Genomic DNA, 18,547 nt, shown 5'->3' with positions numbered 1-18,547 from the left:
AAGGCCTTAAAAGGAACCTATAAAGTAAGTTGTAGGCAACTTATATATATTATATATATTATGTATAAAATTCAACTATAGCCCTAGCCATCAAGTTTAACTGACACATAGTGACCGTTACAAGCATCAGAGCAGAGGATAGTGGACCAGTCAACAGTTGGTTTGGAGAGAGGGGAGCAGCTAACGACAGACAAGAGATAGTGAAGGAGCAAAAAGCGACTAGAGGAGAGTTTAGTGAGTGTTGGGAGAGATTTGTGTGGAGAGAAGGTAGACTAGAGGAGCAAAGGAGGTCTATAAGAGACAAGGAGAACTAGAGGAGAGAAGGAGGACTATAAGAGAGAAGGAGGACTAGAGGAGAGAAGGAGGAAGAGAGGAGTTTAGCAAGACTAGAGGTGAGAAGGAGAACTATCGTAGAGAAGGAGGAAGAGAGGAGTTAAGGTAGACTAGAGGTGAGAAGGAGAACTAGAGGAGAGAAGGAAGACTAGAAGAGAGGAGAAAGATAGGAATTAAGGAGGACTAGAGGTGAGGAGGAAGAGTGGAGTTAAGGAGGACTAGTGGAGAGAAGAAGGATTAAAGGAGAGAAGGAGGAATAGAGGAGTTAAGGAGTTCTACTTTTCACGATTTCACCTTGTGATATAGAGAACTTTAGAATTGAAGGCAATAGTAACATTTTGCATTAGTCTGGGGTTCAACTGTCTTACTAACCGTTTAACTGTCACATAGTGACAGTTACAGCCACCAGAGCAGAGGATAGTGGACCAGTCAACAGTTGGTTGGAGAGAGGGGAGCAGCTAACGACAGACAAGAGATAGTGAAGGAGCAAAAAGTGACTAGAGGAGAGTTTAGTGAGTGGTGGGAGAGATAATAAGTGTCTGAAAGTAGAGAGAAGGAGGACTAGAGGAGCGAAGGAGGACTATAGGAGAGGAAAAGGGGAGAGAAGGAGGACTATAGGAGAGAAGGAGGAAGAGAGGTGTAAAGAAGGACTAGAGAAGAGAAGGAGGAAGAAAGGAGTTAAGGTGGACTAGAGGAGAGAAGGAGGATAAGACTAGTTAAGGAGGACGAGTGGTGAGAAGGAGGGAGAGAGGAGTTAAGGAGGACTAAGAGAAGGAGTAATTGAGGTGTAAAGGAGGACCAGAGGAGAGAAGCAGGACCAGAGGAGAGAAGCAGGACTAGAGGAGAGAAGCAGGACTAGAGGAGGGCAGAAAAGCCAAAATGAAGCCTAAGTGCTTTCAAAAAAATGATCGAGGATCAGAAGCTTGGAGGAAATTGAAAAGGAGTCGTGAAGATGATGAGGAAAAATCAGAGCAGAGACGGTGGAGCAAAAAAGCAAAAAAATCAGAGAAGAGCATTGAAAAGAATAAAAACATAAAAGAAAATAGCAGGAAGAAGAGCAAAGAGCAGGAAGAAAAGAAGTTCCAGCAGAAAAGATCAAGGAGCCCAGAGAGCAGCGCAGGTAAGGAGAATCATCCACACAAGGGTCTTTAGCATATTTCCTATTTACTCTTCCATTAATTTGTTCATATTGCAACTGAGTGCATTGTAATGTTATTACCTAGCTTTAATATGCTGAAACAGTTGGGCTCATTTGGAAATATAAGTGCTAAATGCAGTTGCCCATAGCAGCTATCAGTTTGAAAATATCCTCAATCAGCAATCTATTAGATCTATTTAGTAAATCAGCCCTAGTCCTTTTATGTGCATCTCCCCTAGGGTTATGGAAGTTCCATGTGTATTGAATATGATACTGTTGGCTACTGATGAAACCTTAGATTCATTGCAAACATTTATCTGTCCATTTCTGTTGATAAGATGGCATGTGTTTATGGTCAAGATACTTGTTTCTTAGCATTTAATCCCTACATATTGTTGGACTGCAACTTACATAAAGCTTTAACCATTGGCTGTATGATGAAGAATTCTGGGAGTTGTAGTCCAGTAACATATGGGGACCCAAGGTTAAGAAACAAGGCTGCAGACTCTAGTGCAGATGTCAGTTGGGATAAACCAATAGGCAATTGAGAGTGGCTGACTGAGGGAGGTGCTGGATAGTGAACAGGTTTATCTGTGCAGGTAATAAGGATCTGCAGGGGCAATGTGTGATAGATACAATATGGGGCCTATTGGATTCTGTATCCTCCCAGTGGTCTCTAGAAATCTCACTGCAGTTGGATAAAGGAAGGTCATTATTTCCAGGTCAGGAAATGGATGGGTCTTTATATCAATGATAAGGGATACAGTGGCTGAAGACCAGATCATACTGTCACATCATATTAAGAAAAGTCTGGGTACCTCCGATTAGCCCCAACTCCTGTGCCCCCAGAGATAGCCCAGCTCCTATTTAGCCCTTCCCTTTTACTTAACTATTCTATTGCTTGTATAGTACCCTGACATATCTTTGTAAGTTGTGGGGAGGTCCTTAATGTGTATATACCATTTATATAAACATAGAATTGAAATGAACTAACCAAACAGCTCTGCATTACAAACCTCACACGCGAACCACTCCAGCTACACACACCCAGATATGCCACAACACATCTACAACTTCCTCTCTCCTACACACTCAAATTGACAATACAGTACACAGATCAAACATCCAAACGCACAACACCATAAACCCCAACACAAAATCCACAATCACTGCCAACTCAACCGTCCCAACTAATCTTACCGCACCATACCCCGCAATCATACACAACCACCATCCATAATCGAACAGCCACCCACGCTACCTCATTCAATCCTGTCACACGCCAGCTAGCACATCTCATACAGACACACACAAAACTCATCATCTTTCACCATACAACGATCACCCACACACCAGCTCTCTCACTACAGACAATGCTATGTCCTCCACTCCGACAACCCAACGTCGCATAGCACACATACGCTGACCCGACGCAATCACGATCCATATCGCCGCAAAACCCAACCTCAAATACATACTCCACGAAGCTAGCCACACCTGAAGCCATATACGCTATCCACTCTTTCAAAACGCTTCCATACGCCATCCACATCACCGTACCCAACCCACACACAACTCAATTCACTATATATTCATCTCCATCTCCTCCTTTAACACAGCGACGCCTCCAAACCACTACACTCGCAGCGTCACCGCATCAACCAACCCGCTACCAAACACAACCAAACAGCACACACCTGGAACCCTACGACCTACAACAAAAACACCCCTCAAACATCACAATACACAGAATCAAACAAATCCACCCTACCGACCTACTACCAAACATCCAGCAACCCTCAACTCCTACCGCAAAAAAACCCAAGGTATATTTCCCTATAAGAGGACCACTGTATTTGCAGTGGCAGAGTTGTTAATTGTGATTTCTTCCCAAACAGGAGGAGGAAAGCCACACGAAAGAAGAGACCCTGTGGTTCCCAGCCACAAAACCTGCCCAACTTGACATCAGCAGCTTCATATTCCATTTTGAGCTTGGGCAGGGGAACTTTGGCAAGGCAAGTAATGGGTTTGTTTCCTAAGGGGCATTTCTCTATATCTATATATCTAAGAACAAAAGCAGATACATTTGGAGAGTGGGGACTTGTAAGTAACCCCTTTGCCAAAACAGTGTTAATCTGAGGGATAGAATCCTAGTACAGAATTCTGATTTTATTTTAGATTAATGGAACAGGAGGGATTTTTGGGGTTTAGCCCACAACCTTTGTGTACCCCAAACATGCAACACCAACTTTATTTCCAAACATTATTAAGAAACATTATAATCCGATACTCACGTATATAATATCTCCATGTTCCATTTATGTTTCTGCAGCATCTCTGTTGGAGAAGTTCTATCTGTTTGTGGACAGTACCTGTTCTTTCTTATTAGTCCCACATAACTGTAGTATAAAGTTGATAGTCTGAAATAGAAATACTTATAGATCTGTTATCATACACATTCTCTTGGCTATCTCTGGAAATGTGTGTAATGTTAAAGTAATATTTGCTCTCCCCTCTGCCTTTCTCAGGTCATGTTGGCTTCTTGGACCAGCAAGAAAAAGCTAGTGGCAGTGAAGATCTCGGAGAAGACACCGCTGACTGAGATGGAATCTCATGTCCTACAGATTGCGAGGGGAAGCCCTTTCCTGTGCCGTGCCTATGCGGCCTTCCAGACAAAGGTAATAGATTTGTGTCATTGCAATAAGACTATTAAACCCCTACAGTGAAAGTATATTAAATGTAACATTGAGCAGTTGCAGCCACCAACCCTGGTGGAACTTAAAGCTGTAATTGAGGATATTCTCCACATGGATTATTTAGCATTATACGTCTCTCAGGTCCCTAACTTTGACTACGTTTGTTCACAATGGGACTGATTGCACCCCCCAAATGGATGACCATTCCCTAAAGGCCTTCACCCCAGATGGAGAACTCTTCCACCACAACAAAGCCATAAAAGTATACACGTTCTTTCCCCAGTTTAATATTTGCTGTTGGCAAGATGACCCATTACACAATATATGGGGCAATGTAATAAAAGGGACTTGAGTTTGCCCAGGAGCAGTAACCCATAGCAACCAATCAGCAAGTATTTACTGGTTACCTATTTTAAAGCAAACATGTTATTGATTGCTATGGGTAACTAATGTTAGTAATTAGCTTTATGAGTAAAACGTTGGATCATTTGGAGAACTTGTTGGACTGTTGGACTGAAGTTTCTCTGCTAAGTGAGATTTAAAGGAAATGCTTATTGAGGTGAAGACTTTTCAGGGAGATGGGGGGACATCATACAGATATCATTAAAATATTTATTTACTTGTATTTGGGCCCCCCAGCCAAACTGTCTTGGCATAATATCCCACCCTCAGGATACTTATATACAGTATGATGAGACTTTTTTTAAATGGGGAATTGTTCCACAGTAAAGTTTAGCGATCTGATATAAATACAGCAATTCTTGATGCATTTGACATATTTAATTTAGTGCATGTGCATTCAAGCTGCTGATATTGATATATCTTTGGATGCTACCCTACAGTGTATTGTTTACTTAAATATCTCTCCTTGTTTGTCTTCCTCACCAGATAGTAGCATATATCATCTTGGAGTATATTGGCGGGGGAACCCTTCACGATCTGATGAGTGGACAAGGAATCATAAAGACAGACAACATCGTGTGAGTAATAAACCACTTGTAAATGTTCATTATTCCTCAAGTTAATTGCAGTGGTAGAGATACAGGGATTGCAAAAGTTCCAGTCTGAAATGACTTGGGAATATTGTGCAGCTGTACTGGGAACGACATGAATTATGTAACGATTACTGTACACTTACTATAACAAGGGGATTGTATGCTATGGGGCAGTTTACTGTGGCACTGCAAAGCTAGTCCACATATGTGATTGTGAGCTATTCGAGAAAGTTATTTGAGGGTGTTTAGATCATTGTTGGCTATGGAAACACTTTTTGGGGAGGATTGTGAAAGAGTTTGTCGTATACTGGGAGACAGTTTGGGACGTGGGGCACCTAATAGGAACATTGCAGGTTGTATAATATCTCATTGGCTCAGTGAAGACTATGGAACACTTCATAGGGATAATGGAAGTTAATGAATTTACTGTTTGGGTTTTTATGAAACTGTATATCAGCGACACTGTGGGCTACAAGTTACTGTGATTCACTTATATACACTGTGGGCTACTGTGAAGAATTATGGGCATTTATGAGTTTGCTTATAGAAGGCTAAAAGTCTCAGTTTTGCTTTAAGTGTGCAGTAACACAGCGAAATCCAAACATTAAAATGTTATGTTTTTTTGTCTTGATGCTGATTCTGCTTACTTATAATAAAGGATTAAAAATGGATAATAGTATATGTAGTCACTGAGGAAATATTTATTTTTTTTCTTCCCTTTAATAAGGTTCTACTCAGCAGAGATGATTTGCGGCCTGCAATTCCTTCATTCCAAAGGGATCATCCATCGGTTAGTAAAATGCTCTCATCTCTGATTTCCCACCTGTCTTTATATTATGTTTATATTAAGGGCAAATCTTCCTTAAATCATTCATTTTGAGCATCATTCAATTAAAAGTAATGCAACTACAATTAAAGGAGCAGAAAATGTTTCTCCATGTAGGGTCTGCCGGTATGACAATGTGCCCAAAACTTTAAAGCACTGGCAGGCTCAGGACAGATGTTCCCCTCCTCACCATAGAATTTGTGTCAGTAATGTCAGTAATGACTCCTCTGATTTACACCACAGGCCTACTAAGTCAATCCAGGTTTAAAAAACTTTGCTGTGCTGAGAATGATTTATTTTCCAGTTAACACCTCTTTTTACACTGGATTTTACCATCTGCATTAAATAATTACACACAAATACACGTGACTTTACATGCAGTGCAACATAAATCAAAGTAGTATGTGTATAGGCTGCATGTTACCAGTGTCCGACTGGGACACCCGGGGCCCACCAAAAAAACCTTTGATCAGGGGCCCAGACAAAAACCTTAGACCTGGGGTCCACTCTCAGAACTATTATTCTTCCTCTCCTCACTCAACCTCTATGCTCCTAGTCTCTTTTCTTTACATATTATAATACTATAATCTATTATTCCATCTATTTGACCTCTTTGTTCTTATAGAAATAGGGAATGGCCATGAAATAGGCTAAATGTTTAGCAGCATGAAGGGCCACTGACACCTGGGCCCACCGGGAGTTTTCCTTGTATCCTGGTGGGCCAGTCCGACACTGCATCTTACTCTGATCCACTGCTGCACAGAAAGAATTCCATGTGGCACATTTGCTAATCTGAGTTTTTCTTATCTTATTCTTGCAGTGACCTCAAACCAGCCAACATCCTGCTAGACCATGAAGGCCATATCAAAATTGCTGACTTTGGTCTGGCAGTTAACTGCATCTTCCGCAACAACACCACCAGAGGCAGAGCCGGAACACGTGGATATATGGCACCGGAGGTGAGAAACACAGTTCCCTACTCCTACACATGCACATAGTTACATAGTTAAATTGGGTTTAAAAAAGACAAAGTCCATCAAGTTCAACCCCTCCAAATGAAAACCTAGCATCCATACACACACCCCTCCCTACTTTTAATTAAAATTCTATATACCCATACCTATACTAACTATAGAGTTTAGTATCACAATAGCCTTTGATATTATGTCTGTCCAAAAAATCATCCAAGCCATTCTTAAAGGCATTAACTGAATCAGCCATCACAACATCACCCGGCAGTGCATTCCACAACCTCACTGTCCTGACTGTGAAGAACCCCCTACGTTGCTTCAAATGAAAGTTCTTTTCTTCTAGTCTAAAGGGGTGGCCTCTGGTACGGTGATCCTCTTTATGGGTAAAAAGGTCCCCTGCCATTTGTCTATAATGTCCTCTAATGTACTTGTAAAGTGTAATCATATCCCCTCGCAAGCGCCTTTTTTCCAGAGAAAACAATCCCAACCTTGACAGTCTACCCTCATAATTTAAGTTTTCCATCCATCTAACCAATTTAGTTGCACTTAGTCTCTGCACTCTCTCCAGCTCATTTATATCCCTCTTAAGGACGAGTCCAAAACTGCACTGCATACTCCAGATGAGGCCTCACCAGGGACCTATAAAGAGGCATAATTATGTTTTCATCCCTTGAGTTAATGCCCTTTTTTATGCAAGACAGAACTGTATTTGCTTTAGTGACCACAGAATGACACTGCCCAGAATTAGACAACTTGTTATCTACAAAAACCCCTAGAACCTTTTCATTTAAGGAAACTCCCAACACACTGCCATTTTGTGTATAACTTGCATTTATATGATTTTTGCCAAAGTGCATAACCTGCATTTATCAACATTGAACCTCATTTTCCAGTTTGCTGCCCAGTTTTCCAACTTAGACAAATCACTCTGCAAAGTGGCAGCATCCTGCATGGAACCTATAGTTCTGCACAATTTAGTATCATCTGCAAATATAGAAACAGTACTTTCAATGCCCACCTCCAGGTCATTAATAAACAAGTTGAAAAGCAAGGGACCTAGTACAGAGCCCTGTGGTACTCCGCTAACAACACTGGTCCAATTAGAAAATGTTCCATTTACCGCCGTTCTTTGTAGTCTATCTTTTAGCCAGTTCTCTATCCAGGTACAAATACTATGTTCCAGGCCAACATTCCTTAATTTAACCAGTAACCTTTTGTGTGGCACTGTATCAAATGCTTTAGCAAAGTCTAAGTAAATCACATCCACTGCCATCCCAGAATCGAGGTCTCTACTTACATTCTCGTAAAAAGAAATTAAGTTAGTCTGGCAAGATCTATTACGCATAAAACCATGCTGGCACAAACTCATAGTATTATGATTTGCTATGAAGTCCAGTATCTTAACAGTAACAGTAACAGCAATGGGTAAATGATCTATTCCTTCTTTCCAAGGAACCTTGTTTACAGAAATAATCTGTTCTTTCTTTTCAAGGTGATCAAAAGGAAGGAGTACAACGCAGCAGCCGACTGGTGGTCATTGGGCGTTGTCATCTACAAAATGGCTACCAATCTTTTTCCATTTAACAACGAGCAATCGGTAGTCGACAAAGAGCCCGAATATAGCAGCATTTGCAGCACAGAACTGGTGGATCTCCTGCAAGCGGTGGGTATAAGCAATTATATTATGGAATAATAAAAAAGAAATGTATCTTAAAATGTATTTTTGGAACACATTTTTGTATGTAACTGTATGTATTCCTGTGTTCAATAACCTCAGCCTAAATTAAGAATCGGTGTAAAGCTCCTACAAAGCAGGGTGTGGTCTTAGTAGAAAAGGGCATAGCCAAAGCTACCACTGTGTACTTTAGCTGCAATTCCAGTAGCCATAATTCTGTTTGTGCAGCCTATGGCCAAGTAAATAGACTGGCAATCAGCCATACACTATTAGATCCGCTCGTTTGGTGAGGTCGCCAAACAAACGGATCTTAACCCTATTTGCCCACTAACTGCAGGGTGATATCGGGTGAATCCTGGGGCCAAACGATTGAATACAATACTATGAATGGGCGCAGATGGGTCACAGGACCGCATCGGTCCTGGATCACAGAAAAAAACAAACTTGCTTGATCGATATATGGCAGATATTTGGCTTGATATCGATCGGGAGGACCCGTCGGGAACCCCCACAAAGAGGCAGATAAGATTCCGAATCAGTCTAAAGGACCGGCAGCTTTAATTTGCCCTTGTATGGCCACCTTTAGGTATGTAGCTGGATCATTTGGTGCCTACTCTCACACATACTGTTGAAAATAATTATTATGTGCATCACAGGCTCCCAGGATGAGATGACTTTATTATCTGTGCTATTTTTCATGGCTAGAGGCTTTTTCAATGCATAACTCCAGTTACTTCTGTATGATATGTACGACTCATTAGATAGAATGTCCAAATGGCATTTAAGGCCTCTGGTTTTTTTTTCAGCTACTGAAGAAAGATCGCCATCAACGTCTTGGAACCACCGGGAACATCAGGGAGCACCCTTTCTATGCATCTGTCGACTGGGTCAAACTGGAAAACCGCACGATAATTCCACCCTTCACGCCCATGATGGTAAGTATATGAATGAATTAAGCAATGGGAAAGTGCTGCTTTACTGTTAAAGTCTGAACTGTGCCAGAATGGATTTTTAAGCAGCACATGAGCCATCTGCACACCCAGTAATGACAGATCACTTTTAGGTTTTTACAGATTTTATAATCCTTAGAAATTGTGAAACATTTTGTTGTTAAGTAGATAAAAAATATAAAAATTGTTCTTTTTTTTTTGTAGTCTTCATATGGGGAATTCAGCGACTCAACTGGAGAAACTTCATCATCTTTGACGGTTTCAAGTGATGACGACAGTAACAACACCGTCCTAGAAGGGTTCTCGTTCCAAGATTTATCAGATAGTAGTGGTAGATTAGATGTTAAGGTTTAAAGTTAAAATGTATTTTACAAAAAGATAAACAATTCTAAAGGTAAAAGGCCCCCATTCATATACATAAAATAACCCAATCTAAATGTTTTTGTAAGCGGAGTATCTGATATTGTAAATAACCACCCCAATATTTAGAACAAAACTTTCCTAAAAGGAAAACCTATAAAACCACAACTCTAAACATATACAGTACTATAAATTTGCTGTGCAGAAGGTAGACCAAGATATGAAGTTAATAGCATTCAGGTCATTTATTGGTGTTTTATCCTGGTGACAAAATAGATCAAAGTAGGCCACGTGACAAAATGACATATTATATCATAAGAAAAATCAGATTAAAATCATTAATCATATCCAAAACTCAGTCTCTTTATAGTACTGTAATCCTTAACTCTGTTCACCTACATTTAATTACCATTCATTGATCAATGGGTCACCCTAAAAGCCCCAAAACATATAACTTAATAACTTAAAATTTTGTAATTTGCAATGAATTTATAATTCTGATTTCCCATTATCCCCAGATCAGCTATTCCACAAACCATTAGTAATTCCATTAATAGTAATCTTCCCATAGCTTCCATCAATCCCCGAAAAAACACAGGTACTGTAATTTATCATCAAACCATAATGCACTGCTGCTGCTCTCTCTCTCGCAATCCCTGTTTGCAGCCATCTTGTAACATGCCAAAATATTGTGTCCAGGGCACCCAATGAATAGGGTTTTTATCTCCTGACTTTCAGTTAAGGGAGTCTTCAAATATAAAGAACACGGAGGACAGTGAGTATTATGTATGTAACCTGACCCCCCTCCCCTAACTAAACTATAACTTCCAGCATCTGATGGAGGAATCTATGCAGAGTGTAGCGATAAAAACAGTAGAGCAGGGGTTTGCATACTAATCACAATGCTACTCTTACCATCATTTAATCCTTTCTCCTCTCTCTAACTGTTGTTCTTTTCTTTTCCTTCTGCATCCATCGTGAGCCTGGACTCATCCTCAGGAGCAGATCACATGGACATCACAAGGCAGTCGTGCGAGAGAGCAATGACACAAGCAAATACCTGTTACCCGATCAGATACTTCCAAATAATTTTCCCTAATGTTAGTTGAAATAATAAACTTTACTTACACTATATAAATTATTTGCATTGTGTTTATTTCAGTCTTGGAATTCACAATCACAGGAAAGCAGGCAGGTGCCATTCTGGGGCCCTATTAGTAAGAAAAGTTCTGAATTATCCCAAAATGGTATCTATATGCATCACAATTGGGGACCTAATGGCGATGCCCATGTACTTGGTGTACAATTATAGAGTGTGAGTAGGGAGGGGGAATGTGAGAAGTGCAGTAAGATCTAGTAAATGCAGAACTGAAGTGAAAGCAATTGCCTACAGGCATAGAGGTGGGTCAGGCAATATGTGACAGCTCAGATTTCTCAATACATTTAAAACAGTTATTGATGTTTTAATAAAAAAGGGATTTGGGTAACATAATTTGCAAAGGAATTGTATTATTCAGCTTTTTATGTGTGGGTTACAGGTCCCCTTTAACCATCTAGTAACTGTATCCACAAACAGAAATGCTGCCTGGAGCCCTCTAAGGAGGGAACAGCATGGCATGGGTTGAAACAACCTTTTTTGGTGCAACATGAGATCAGGCTTCCCTAACAAGGTTACAGGTACATACAAACATGGTTGTAATAGTGAAATTGCTATGGTTTCTAGGAAATTCACGATATTAAATAAGTGTTTAGCCCCAACCTATCCCTAACTAGACTTCAGCCTGAGATCTTCTACCTAACAATTGACCCTTCTAGCGGACAGCAGTGTTTTAGCTCTGGGAAGAGGTTTCAAATATACAACTATTGCAAGAAAGTTGCCCTTTTTTACAAACTGTAGAAATATGTTGAGAGAATATATAGAGATATAGGTATTATAAAAATGGCAACTACACAAAACAGAGAGCTGTGTCTGTTGAAAGGAGATTTCTTCCAAACTTTTACTATTGCAGGCTTTTCAGGCAATATCGAGTGTTGGTATTTTCAGATGGATTATCTCAAGATATATTACTTTTTCACCTACACGCATTTCATTTTTTCATCTTCCTCTATTTCTACTTCCATTATGGCCGAGGACCCAGCTATAATAGAAAGCCGATTTCCATTTCTGCACTAGAGGGAGCTGCAGCTTTTTTCATGTGTCTTTCTTCCGAATTGAGTAAGGCGGAATACTTTAAGATGAGTTGAATTTAACTATGTTGCTGTGTTTTCACATTAGTCTTAAATTACAAAAAATATAGAAATACAGAATAAAGCAGTTGTCACTCATCTCAGTCTCTTATTTGGCCCCAACATTTGCCAACTTCTTCTTGAATATTATAATTTCTCAAATGTGCTTTTTGTTTCATATCTTTGGTTGTTTAACATAATGCCCAAGGGGAATGAGCATCCTTTCAAGGGTTCAAGTTATAGCAGAAATGTTGCTAGAGGGACCCAGCCCCCAGTCTGAGAACAACTATGTTTATAGAGCCAAACCACTACCTTACCACTTATCTCATGGCTAAAAGGGGGTGGCCAGGTGAGATCAGATGCTTGCATGGGGGTATGGCTAGTTGGATCAGGATGTGGACAGGGTGATAAAGTGCTATAAGGAAGTTAGATAAGGATGTGGCATCAGACTTGTTTGTTTGGGGGTGTGGACAAGCGATAGATCAAGTGCTGGGTTAGTGGCATAGCTAGTTGTCTGAGGGTCTGGCCCAGGTAGATCAGGTACTTGACCAACAAATATCTCATTGTGGGAATGTTAGCAGATATAAATTGGCAAATAACATGGTAATGTCACGTCTAATATGTGGTTATCACATTTGGGATCTAAAGAGAAAGATTAAGGGAACATTTAACCTCTTATAATTTGTCGAAATGATTGTAAATTCAGATATGTCAAGATCATCAGCCATAACACTTTGTTTAGCATGCCAGTCTTTTTACCAATTGTATGGGAAAAGTGCATGAGTGTGAAAGGGCACTAAATGGCTACTTAATGCAGGCCTTGCAGCAAAGGAGAGAGGGACAACTCCCAGCGAACCTCAAAAATGCAAGTGGATACAGGGATAAAAGTCTGTCATTTTACATTCCTGGATTTACAGTATGGTATTGTGTCTCTGAATTTGCACCAAATTACAATAGAAAATATGCTTTACTTGATAAAAAATAATATCTCTGTATCTCATAAAAAGCCAGAACAGAGTAATTTTATTTCTGATATGGGAAATAGTTGTGCAGAATGCCGAGGTACTAGTTGATATGCTGATACCTTGGCAGAAATCAGCTTTATGGCTGACATAATCTTATGGGCAACAATCTCACCTATGACAGCTGTAATTCTAAAATGGAACCATCTGTCTTCTGTCCATATGAACAGGCACTTACCTCAGAATCTCCCAGAATGCCATTTTCCTCACTAGAGAGTAATCTTGGGCAGACATTTCAGATGAGAATACTCACAAGCAGTGCTGTCACCTTTTGCCTACAACCCTTCATGTGGAGGCTGCATGGGCCTGCCATATACTATTGTTTTATAAACATTAATATTTACTTTGAGTGCTGTGCAAAAAAAAGCAGGAACAGCATGAACAAATATTATAAGCAATAAAAGTTAACATGGGCTGGGTAACAGAAAGGGTGTACTCATAGTAATCCTAGGTTACTTGTGATGTTCGATCATTAAATTCTGGCCACCCCCAAGCTATCGTAAATATTTCTTGACTGAAAAGTAGTAAATTGTCATCCAGTATTAGGAAATCAGAGGCTGAGTTAAACTACGGATAACCAAATGTTTTTGTTTTCTTGTTTTCATTGTTCCATTTTATAGATTATTTAAGGGCATATCATTTTTTATTTGACCTTAGGTCAACTTTGTTTTCCTTTCTTGACATGGTCTCTTCTATTAATAATAATCTGCTCTATTCAAAGTGGATTCTTGAGAAGGCCATTGAATTGTATTGTATTGGAATTGCTGGAGTAAAATCAAAGAATTTCTAATTGTATGTTGGTCAGAAGAACCCAGAATCCAATGTTAATAGGCAAAGCATAGGTTCCCACAACCACCTCAAACCTAAATGCTTCACCAATTCCAGACAAATGTATTCTTACAGCAAACTTTATTTGCTTTAGTAGCCACAGAATGACACTGCCCAGAATTAGACAACTTGTTATCTACAAAAAACCCTAGATCCTTTTCATTTAAGGAAACTCCCAACACACTGCCATTTAGTGTATAACTTGCATTTATATGATTTTTGCCAAAGTGCATAACCTTATATTTATCAACATTGAACCTCATTTTCCAGTTTGCTGCCCAGCATCATCTTTGTCAACAAGTTGACCAATTTTTGTTATGCATACATCTGAACTTACAACCACCCTCATTAAACAGAGCACATTCAAGCTGCAAACAGGCTTTCTAATGGATCTGCTTAAAAATCTGTTAATATGTGGGATATCATAGGAGGGCAGCACACAAGCAAGCCTGTAGGAAATAGTTGTCCATGACTAGATGGTACAGGGCTGCAGCTTGTGGTGCCACAAGCCTCACTGTAAGACTCTCTCTCTCTGATTTTTCGTATATCCCAGCATCTACCAAGAAATCTACTTCATGTTATTATCCCTCCCTTAGTTGGGGGAAAATCTCCTTCACTTCTTACTTTATAGTACTGTATATTGTGAGAAGTACGAGCCACGTGCAACCCAGGAAATACATGACTGACAATGTTTATGACAGTACACTTGCTCCCATCCCTGAGATGTTCTCTTCCAACCTAACTCTCTCTTTTCTTCCCCCTTCTATAGAAATTATATGGCAGACAATACACAGGACCAAGCAGCATTCATAAAAATAATATACACTTGGCAGTTGACAGCTTGAAATGAAATAAAGCTGCCATATAGTCTTGGCTATTGTAAATAATGACTAGTCAAAAACACAACCAAAAACAAGCAGATAATTACAATTCAATTCTTCCTTAATATAAATCAGCTGTCCTGCTGATTCCTGTTTTATAAAGCTATGTAATTATTATTAATAGTTGGCTTAAAACAAGAACAAAAAGTGCATTCAAATTTGGAAGCATTGGCACATAATAAATGAGAATGAACTGTCTCAACTTTACGTTTGTGTATTGTGATTTATAAAATAGTTTATAGGGAATTGCTTTCATCTATTGTGAGTTGTTGGATGTGTAATATGCCTTTAGCATAACACATCCAACTCACCTATTGCATATGGAGCCTATCTGAGTAATTTGATAACATCATTGTGACATGATATTTTGGAAGACATTCTGTAAATTATTACAGTTCTGTTCTCCAAGCCATATGTTTAATGTGCAATTGATATGACCTGAACGTAGACAATTCTGAGACCTGTAATATGAGCTTTGAATTGGGCCACCTCGTGGATCAGTACTTGTAGGGAACATTTTTGTACCCTTTTACTTTGATTGTCTGGTCTGCTCCGTAGCAGCCAGTAAATCCTCACAGCTCTGTAATACAAGAAAGGCTGAATGAGGGATACTGTATGTTACACTAACTAGATGCATTTGGTGCATTTGCTGGAACATTGTTGTAAAGTTGGCTCATGGAAAAGCTGCAGGCACATGAAACTTTTCATTATAAGAAAAACATTTTCTGCAGTACATAATAATCCTAGGGTAATGGCAATTAGAAAATGCAGTAAACACAAACAAGCCAAGGTAAATGTTATGGGCCTCGTATATGAGAGTTTCATGGAAGCAATACTTAAAAAAAGGTATTCTTGACACGCAAAGCCTAAGGATAATTTACATCTGCAAGTGCCTTGTGCTGAAACTAACACAAAGTCCTGCCCATAATGTTGCCAATAATAAAAAACATGTGCCTTTCACTTCTTTTCTCATGCAGGAGCACCAATACACCCACCCAGCTTGCTCCACTTAATTGTGCATATATTAGTCTAAGGGATACCTGGAATTACTGCCACCATGGATATGGTGGTAACTTCAGGATTATATAAATAAATTATAACAATAATTTAACCTATTACCTAATTTCTGATAATGCTTTCAAAATTGTCGATGACGGGGGCGTGGCCAGCGACGCATGGAGTAGGACGCTGAAGTGTGAGCGCTCCGAGAGAAACCCCTGACTTTACCCTGTAAACCCTCACAATCTGCCTCTATTGTCGCTTCCTGCCTTTGTGACGTACCTGCAGCCTGTCCGGTACCGTCAGTCATGGGCAGAAATAACCCAGCGAAAACTCCGGCACGATCCAAATCTGCAGAGCCGCACCATGCGCCTCCTCAAAATGGCGCCGCGGGGCCTGATACTGTGTGGGAGACTGCGGAGTCGGAACGAGATGCTGCGCAGCTAAGCAAGGTGAGCCTTAATGCAGCGCGTTCCCTCAGTAAATTCGCCAGAACACCTGAGCAAGACCCCCCACCTCCAGATTGCCATTCCATGGCTGCTGCTACTGTATCCTTGGGGGAAGCGGTGTGCACCCAGGTGGAGCCCCCCCCAGAGCCTATGCAACAACTTGGCTCTAATCACGTCTCTGTACTGCATAGGCTTGATGAGCTGAAAATAGACTTTAATATAGTGAAACTGGATGTGCAAAAACTTAGAGAGCGCACTCAGGAGACTGAGAGGCGCATATCAGACCTAGAAGATAGGACTGGGCCATACAGTGCTACTCTGGAGGCTCATGCTCGGCAAATCTCTATCCTACAAGCCAAAACGGATGATTTAGAAAACAGGCTACGGCAGAATAATATCCGCATTGTGGGTATTCCTGAGCGTGCGGAAGGCAAGCAAGTGGAGCTTTTTATTGAATCCTGGCTCGCTCATACCTTTGGCAAGAAACCCTTTTCACAATGCTTCATAATTGAACGGGCTCACAGAGTCCCAACGAAAGAGCCTCCCCCGGGACACCCACCAAGGCCAATCATTGCCCGCATCCTCAATTACAAGGATCGCGATGCGATATTGAGGGAAGCCAGGCTCCTTGGTTCCATACAATAGAGTATATATATATATATATATACCATAGAGTTTCGATATATCCTGATTTTTCTATGGAGGTCCGTAATCAGAGGCTGAAATTCAATCAGGTGAAAGACAGACTACGGAAGCTGCAAGTTCCATACTCCATGTCCTTCCCTGCCCGACTACGAGTGATAAAAGGTGACAGAGCCTTTTTCTTCACTGCTCCTGAAGAAGCGCGGCGCTGGATTGAAGCAAGTTTCTCTCCACCCTTACCTGCCCGACAGCCACGGGATCAACGTCCACCAAGTCCTGTGCATCTTGAAGCCTAATATTTGGCTCTCCAGTTTTGATATGCTACCACCATTGTGAGGGAATTCCCCTGCCTCATGTCTCGGAGTGACATCGGCGTCAGAAGCAACGAAGACCTACTTCGTCTAAAGCCCTGGAACCGGAGAACTACGTTCTACACCCTTTGGTTCCTCCCCCTGCAGTTATGCTTTCCAGTTTTGGGAATGAAACCCGCTCAAGTTGGGGTGGAACGGGTGGGGAGGGGATGTTTTTTGTTTTACCACTGCTGAACCTTTTGCTGGATGTTGTTGTTCTGGTCCTGCTCTTGGGCAGTCTCATTCTCTACTATTGGATTTACATTCCACTCGGCCACTACTTCCCCGTGAGTATGCCCTCTCCTTCTCTGAGATTTTCTCATTTTTTTAGACCATGGCGGAGGTAAGACTGTTATCTTGGAACGTCCGGGGACTGGGTAGCCCTATAAAGAGGGGTCTCGTATTTAAGGTGATTAGGAGGGTTAAGCCACATTTGATTCTCCTTCAGGAAACCCACCTTGAAGGCAAGAAGGTCTGTACTCTGCGAAAATCCTGGCTGGGGGCCTGCTATCACTCCACCTACTCCTCCTATGCCAGGGGGGTTTAGATTCTGGTAACTAGGTCCTGTGCATTTACGATGTCTCAAATTGTGACGGATCGCGAGGGTCGATTTATATTGTTAAACTGTTACTTGAATGGGAAAATGTATAATATAGTCAATGTGTATATTCCTCCCCCTTTCAATGAGTCGCTGCTGTCAACCCTAATGGAAAAACTTATACTATTGCCATTGGCTCCCACCATTTTGATGGGGGACTTCAACTCTGTAATGTCTGAGCCTCTAGACAGACTGAAACCTGGAGTTAGGCACTCTCCCTCTCTGTCTCGGTGGGCGTCAACCTTTCACTACATTGATTTGTGGAGAGAGAAACACCCAGGGGAAAAGAGATTTACATGCTTTTCTGCCTCTCACAACACTATGTCACGTATTAATTTGGCCTTTGGGTCCCCTGAGATTCTGGTGCAGACAACCCAGGTTGACATACTTCCGGGGGAAATCTCAGACCACTCCCCGGTATTACTTCAGATTGAAACATCCCCGCTTCCTAATGATAGACTATGGAAACTCAATAGGTACTGGCTCCAGCAGGAGGGCATCTCCGAGGCAGTAGACGGGGAGATCGGGGCTTTTCTTGAGCTCAACAGTAATTCTGTTAATCCCCTAATTCTGTGGGACTCGCTGAAGGCCTACGTTCGAGGGCAGTA

The 18,547-nt window shown here is 40.9% G+C and overlaps 1 protein-coding gene across 1 annotated transcript; it reads left to right on the top strand.

Annotated features, from left to right (window-relative positions):
- The first annotated feature begins 1,809 nt into the window (after nt 1–1,809).
- On the top strand, nt 1,810–11,082 carry LOC121397292 (protein kinase C delta type-like). The gene is made up of 9 exons (XM_041573901.1): nt 1,810–1,989; nt 3,370–3,486; nt 4,000–4,149; nt 5,056–5,147; nt 5,890–5,952; nt 6,809–6,947; nt 8,452–8,622; nt 9,441–9,569; nt 9,789–11,082. The coding sequence occupies exons 1-9, from the start codon at nt 1,810–1,812 to the stop codon at nt 9,936–9,938; spliced, it is 1,191 nt and encodes a 396-aa protein (XP_041429835.1). The 3' UTR covers nt 9,939–11,082.
- The last annotated feature ends 7,465 nt before the right edge of the window (nt 11,083–18,547 follow it).

This window comes from Xenopus laevis, chromosome 8L (assembly GCF_017654675.1).
Source record: "Xenopus laevis strain J_2021 chromosome 8L, Xenopus_laevis_v10.1, whole genome shotgun sequence".
Classification (NCBI taxonomy): domain Eukaryota; kingdom Metazoa; phylum Chordata; class Amphibia; order Anura; family Pipidae; genus Xenopus; species Xenopus laevis.
This window is presented reverse-complemented; position numbering and strand designations above follow the sequence as displayed.